We start from the raw sequence: 7049 nt of genomic DNA, 5'->3' as shown, positions 1-7049 counted from the left end.
GCAACAGTCTCACGGAAAACATCTATTTTACCAGGTGGTAATTTCATTTGAATGTGTACTATGTGAATCATACGAAAATGTATTTTTAGAAAACCAGTAAGCATTAAGGTCCACCTCCAAAACATAACAGATATTTCAGATAGAACAAATCCGAATTAGCCATCCCTTCACCAAAACATAACATAGTTATGAATTGCCACGAGACTGTGTTGTAAAAAATAAATAAAAAAAAAATAAAAAATAATAAATTCTTAAAAATTTTGGTTTATGTTCTTTTCTTCTAACAACTCTCAGGCTCTCAGGATCCCACATAATGCATGCAACTTTTCTATTATGATATAGTCAGATTTAATTATTATTATTTTATTTTATTATTTATTTTAGGCAAATCGGCTTAATGCATTTTATTTAGCTTATTTATATTCAAATAAATAAGCTTCATTAAAAAAATGTCACAATAGCTTGTCTTCTGATTAGTTTTACTTCCCCTATATTTTTACTTAAAAGAATTAGTCAAAAGTTACTGCAAGCAATCCATGCAAATTCTTTTTTTACAATCTTGAGTCCTCTAGAGTGAGTTTATGTGTATGGATAAAGATTTGCACTATACAGTATGTGCGCTGCCATATTTTGCACACTTATGGATAAGCACACATAGACTCATGATTATGGGCACATAAATTATCTTTTCAACATATAGTTTCTGTATGGAGGTACAATATATGTTGAACTTTACCCAGCATGTTCTGGCAAGTGATAAACTATCAGGTAACTACATCTTTTTCCTGCTCATAATCTTTTATTCTTTTATAAATGTTATCTTTTTGGTGTCCAAATATTACATAGATTTTTGACTAATTTTGAAAAAAAAAAAAAAGTTTTTGGATTCATGCATGTTTGTGTGTGAGCGTATACAGTAAGGTCAAAAGTCTAAGTCCACTATGCTAACAAGCTTGTAACTTTAAAAACCTGATGAACGTTCTCCAGCATGATCCAAAGAGCATCTTGAGCTTCAGTGAATGAAGAACATTTGAGTCTGGAGTCACAAATGTACTTATTTGATTAGTGCAGCATTCTAAACATTTCTTAATCATCAGCATAACGTTTCTTTGTTTTACAATCTTTGTTTTTCAAAATCCTCAAAGTTTAAGCTTATTTTAAGGTTTGAATTAGATTTTGAATCTTAGATTTTCAGTGTGAATATGGTTGTATGCTCATCTTTGTGAAACAACATGCATGACTAGCATGTGCTCCGTGTTGACTACATAATTCTGTGTAATTTGCTGTTTTTTTAAGGACATGGAAACTTCAAAAATTTCCGATGTCCTCATGTGCATACGTTCACTGTCATCACACCTACGTAATCATTGCATGTCATGAACAAAGCAAAAGGATCTTGCAGTTGTCACCTACATCAGGCCTGTGCTGAGGTGGCACAGACCTCCGCTGTCATGGATAACCACTGAGTGGGCTAACGTTACTGTGATGATGTACTTTGACAGCAAGACTCTGATCTAGAGGAAGTAACCTGCCTCAAACCTTTTGTCTGCATTCATAGCAGTATTTGAAACATTCATTTAAAAGAATAGTTCACCTAAAAATGAAAATTTGATCATCCTCAGGCCAACCAAAATGTAAATAAATGTTTATTTCTTCATCCAAACATATTTGGAGAAATGTAGCATACATGCAGAAACATTCTAAATTTCATAGCAACACATGCTATTTAGAGATGTATATGAAGAGGACAGTCACAAAGGATTCAAATCTGACAAATAAACATTTTCATATCATAAATATCATATCAGGTCATCAAAGATGTAGGTGAGTTTGCGTCTTCATAAGCACAGTTTTTGAGAAATCTAGCATTACATCACTTGCTCCCCAAAGGATTGCCTGCAGTGAATGGGTGCCGTCAGAATGAGAGTCCAAACAGCTGATAAAAACATCACAATAATCCACAAGTAATCCACACGACTCCAGTCTGTCAACTCATGTCATGTAAAGTGAAGTTTTAATTTCAAACCTTTGCTTTATTTGTCAGATTTGAATCCTTTGTGACTGTCCTCTTTATAAACAGCATGTGTTGCTATGGAATTTAGAATGTTTCTGCATGTATGACATCATAAGGGTTCTTTGGCTCTGAAATGACATTAATAAAGAATGCCAAAGATTCACTTTTTATATTTTGAAGGCCACAACTTTGTCTCTACTAAATGGCTTTTGCTTTTCTTTTCGGCTGGCTTTTGATTCTGGGTTCATGTCCCAGTGTGTGGTCCTGTCTGCAGTGTGACCAGGTGGTTCGTTATGTGCATGAAGACTTCCTGTCCTCTGTTAAAGACATCACTGTCCGTGATCAGATTGAACTGAAGCAAATCATTGAGCATGCTTACGTCAACTATCGGGACACCAGCACACTGTCTCATGGTGTCATAGGTACTGCTGTTATAAACGGGAGTAGCTGGGAGATACTGTTATTCATATATGTAGAAATTTGTGGTAGAAATTAGGTGTATAGAGCACATTCTCTCAACAATTGATTTTATGGATAGTATTTTTTTGGGTTTAGTTATCTTTATTATTATGCTAATAGACATTAATATATGCTGTATTTTTATTAAAGTATTAATTAAAAGGGGTCATTATACTATGACTGAAAATACAATACCTAACTTTTATCATATCATTTTCATTCAGTGTAAAGTTTAACATGATCAATTATAATAACTAAACCTAAAACTGAAATAAAAATGAATAACAACACACACACACACGCACACGCACACACACGCACACACACACACACACACACACACACACACACACACACACACACACACACACACACACACACACACACACGCACACACACACACACAAACATCTTTATATAAAAATCAACTAATAAAGATGAATTAAAAAAAAATTATAAAATTGTTGGTCACTATACCTATTTGTTATTTTGTAGTTTTGATGACTTTGCTATTATTAAAAACTGGAAAAAATTATTGTGTGTTTAAACCATTTAAACCAATACATGCAAGATTGGCCAATGTTTTATGATTTCAAATTATAATTCTAAATGATGATGTGGAATGTTATCTGATGTTTGCTTTAGATCCTACAACACTCTATCGTGCACGGACAGAATATCAGAGTGAATTCAAGAGGCACTGGAAAGAAGATAGGACAGGTGAGCGCTTGTGGAAGCACATTATCACTTTTTAAGACAAAAAGCTCTAATCTAACATCTAGTCTTTTCATTTTAGAGCAAAAAATAAATTAAGATACTTTACATCTGAAACCATTTAAAGCTAATGCTGTGTTGTTCTTGTTTAGATTCTATTCAGTGGGATATGATTAATATTGTGGAGAAAGGAAAGAGAATCCTTCGGAAACATTTGGAGGTTTTTGTTGCCCAAGGTAGGCGGATGGACATACATTACTATGTTTTAACAGCAATAACTTGTCAAAACATCTGATTCTCACTAATTATCTTATTATTATATCTTACTAAGTATCTTTTTTTTTTTTTTATTATAACTCATTTCCATAGGTCTGTGTCCAAATAAATGCGGTAAGTACAAATTCGGGATTCTGATTTTTCTCTATAATATTGTTTTGAATATATTAACAGTCAAGATTTTGTACATACTTATTCTTTGTTAGTACACTGAAAATAAATTGGTGTAGAAATAAGTTATACTCCATAACCGCTAGTAAATTTCACAAATAATTACAAAGAAACAGCAAGCAACACATGTAATAAATGAATTATGAAATGGTGGTGTATATAGAGTATGAGTATGATGATGTATATTTTATTACTCATTGGGTGTGTGGTTGTATGTGGATGTTTGTGTGCTACAGGGCTGTTGTATCAAAGAGTGATGAACTGCACTTCCTGTCAGTATGGGCTCTTTACGTGTTTGTCAGCCACGCCGCCACTAGACTGTGGAGGTGAGACAACCTCCTGTGGAGGATACACACACCAGGATGATTTTAGCTGACTATATTATCACATCACACTCTTTTGTCCTTCTCTCTTCTTTGTATTCGTTCTCTGATTCTCTCTGTTTCCATCAGAGCATCATCTTGAGGCAGATGAAGGAGAGGAGGTGGTGCTGGACTGTTTCCTGCCCTGGCACGCTCTTATAGTTGGACAGACCGAGTACCATTACTCCTGGCATCCTGGAGAAAAGAATGTACATGCACACAGACGAACAAACACATCTGCTGTTTTCAAAGAATCCAACAACTCTCATGAAAAAGAAATACATGAAATATGTACTCATTATACTTTAAAAGAATATACTTAAGTGTGAACTCAATGTAATGTTTTCAGAAACTTAGTTGCATGTTATTTGAAAATGAATTGCAGTTTAAATTTATATTGAATGCAGATATTTGAACTTAAGAGTGCTTTTTGACCCAGTTACGTAGGACGTAAACACTAATTTCATAGTTTTGTTGTCTTTAAAATTTGATTAAAGTGTACTGCATCATTTACTGACAAGTATTTTATTTACAATATATTAACTTTAAATGTAATATTGATCAACACTGCAGTTAAAATTACTGTACAATCAAGCACTATACATGTGTTTTAGTCTGAGTCAACCCATCAAAATAAGAGTAGCTACTTCTTTAAAGCATGACAAAAAGTTATCAAAATAATGATTTAAAATGTACTTTAAGGTAAAACTTTTAATTTGACATTATTAGAAAGTCCACTTTTAGTGTAATTGTACTTAAGTGGGATAAGAAACAGTTGATAAGCTACAGTTTTAAGTACTGATCTTTCCAGAGATCCATAGACCAGATTACACTGATTATAATTTGAAGCTTTTTATGAAATTGCATTAAAACACAGACTTTTTATTATTCATTGCAAGCTGTCACATGATGGGGAGTATGAAGGGCTGGTGGTGACAGAGGAGTCTAAAATTGTACTCAATCAGCTGAAAGTCAGTGAGGAAGGCACGTACCGCTGCCTCCTACAGGATCCAAAGGGGACTGCATTGTCCCTCATGTATTTCAAACTGAAAGGTAAGTGATGTTTATTGAAAGTAATAACTCATTGTGGTCTAGTATAGATTTGTCCTCCTCTCATCTGTCTCTCTTTCCCTCAGTCAACCCACTACCATCTACAACCCCTAGACTGATCGTGACACTTCCGTCCCTGCCCTCGGGTTATGATGCCACACTCCACAGCCTTCAGAGGAACAGTTTTATCATTATACTGATTTTACTGACTATACTCAGCATCACAGGCAGTCTTGTCATCATAGTGAACCTCAGGTATGTCATAACAGGCTGGTTAGATGCACAGCACCGAACCTATTAAAAAGGGGCTTTTTAATATAGTTTGAACAACAACAAAATAGCAAATGGGCCAAAATAAAGATAGGGTAGGACAGAATGAGTAATTAGATTATCAAGCTGTTATTGATCAGATAAACACTTTTGAGAAGGAGGATTTTGTAGAAAAGGACTTGTGGGTTTTACCTGGATTTTGCTACACAAAACACATTTATTGGACATTTATTTATTACTGATATAGCAGTATTATATTTAAGTCAAATTTCACTTCATACAAGCTTCCATTAAGGGGCATTTTTTTAATTTTTTTATTCATTTTCATATTTTGGAATTTTCATTTTTCATATTTGGATTAGAAATGAATTATAATTAGGCATGGAATCTGCACCTATCATCAGATTTCCACAGAACTGGAATGGAATTACTGTCATTGTTTGTTTATGAATATTGAGGCCAGTGTTTTTACTGTTAACTAAAACTATTACAAATCATTTTCATTAAGTGCAATAAAAATGAGATAAAATAAAGTATAAATATTAGATGAAAACTTTAAAGAAATTGATAAATTTTGCCTCGTCAACTGACTGAAATAAATTTAAATTGAAGTACTAAAATGAGTAAAAACTGAAATACCAAAATCAAGCTAAAAAAAACAAATAAAATGTAAAAAAGCACCTGACAAAATTACTAAAACTTAAACTAAATTATTATTTTAATGTAAACTGAAAATATAAAAATAAAAGCTAATTTAAAATATTAATACTTGTAATTAATAATACAATAACACAGCTATAAATAATAGTGTTCCTTGTTTAAACATATTCTGCAGAATTCCACAGATGGTGTATGTGTGTGTGTTTTGTTCATGTTTACATAGTCTTGCAGAATCTGTAAGATACTGCAAAGAACATACAGTAGATGCTGCAAGGAACATTTTTTTAACTCTATATATTAAGAATTGATAAATGCCTTGCAGATTCTAAAGGGGTATATATGAGCTAAGCTGCATAGTATATGCATGCATGAGGGTTGGCACATGCAGGGAATTAGAGAATGGAGGGGAGGAAAGAATGACAGTGGGTGATCTGTGATGGCATCCTGCTGATTTTGTCCAGAGAGACAGCTTTAGGAAGGAAGTACACTTTGTTTGCATCAATTCTGTCATGTTGCTTTGTGTCGCTCTGACAGAGTGACCATGAAGCGGCAGAAGGATGCGAGAGACAGCAGGAGAGGAGGAGAGGGGGAGGATGGGGAGGACATTGAGCTGATGAGTGTGACAGAATGAGGGATGTGAGCCAAAGAGACACATGAATAAAAGACTACAGAAGACTGATGAGTTTCAAATGCTTCAGTGTGTACATTTAAAAGATCATTTTATATATATATATATATATATATATATATATATATATATATATATATATATATATATAATATATATATATATATATATTAAAATAATGTTAGGGTCAGTAAGATTTTTTTAAATGTAATACTTTTAAATACATCAAAATAAAGACATTTACATATAATGTGACACTGAGTAACGGCTGCTGAAAATTGCATTTGAAATGTATTCAGACAGAAAACAGTTGTTTATATTTCACAAAATTACTATTTCATGAATTTTGATCCAAATGCAGACTTGGTGAGCATAAGAGACTTCTTTCAAAAATATTTAAACATCTAACTTTTAATGGTTTGTATATGTTTATAATATCTTAATA

General features: G+C 33.1%; 1 protein-coding gene across 1 annotated transcript; it reads left to right on the top strand.

The window, feature by feature from the left end:
* The first annotated feature begins 2174 nt into the window (after window positions 1-2174).
* On the top strand, window positions 2175-6651 carry LOC109095584 (izumo sperm-egg fusion protein 1). The gene is made up of 9 exons (XM_019109298.2): window positions 2175-2436; window positions 3119-3193; window positions 3340-3423; window positions 3557-3577; window positions 3871-3960; window positions 4087-4205; window positions 4896-5049; window positions 5133-5301; window positions 6511-6651. Exons 1-9 carry the CDS (start codon window positions 2217-2219, stop codon window positions 6605-6607), a joined length of 1029 nt encoding a protein of 342 aa, XP_018964843.1. The 5' UTR covers window positions 2175-2216; the 3' UTR covers window positions 6608-6651.
* Window positions 6652-7049: the final 398 nt, after the last annotated feature.

This window comes from Cyprinus carpio, chromosome A8 (genome assembly GCF_018340385.1).
Source record: "Cyprinus carpio isolate SPL01 chromosome A8, ASM1834038v1, whole genome shotgun sequence".
Lineage (NCBI taxonomy): Eukaryota > Metazoa > Chordata > Actinopteri > Cypriniformes > Cyprinidae > Cyprinus > Cyprinus carpio.
This window is presented reverse-complemented; position numbering and strand designations above follow the sequence as displayed.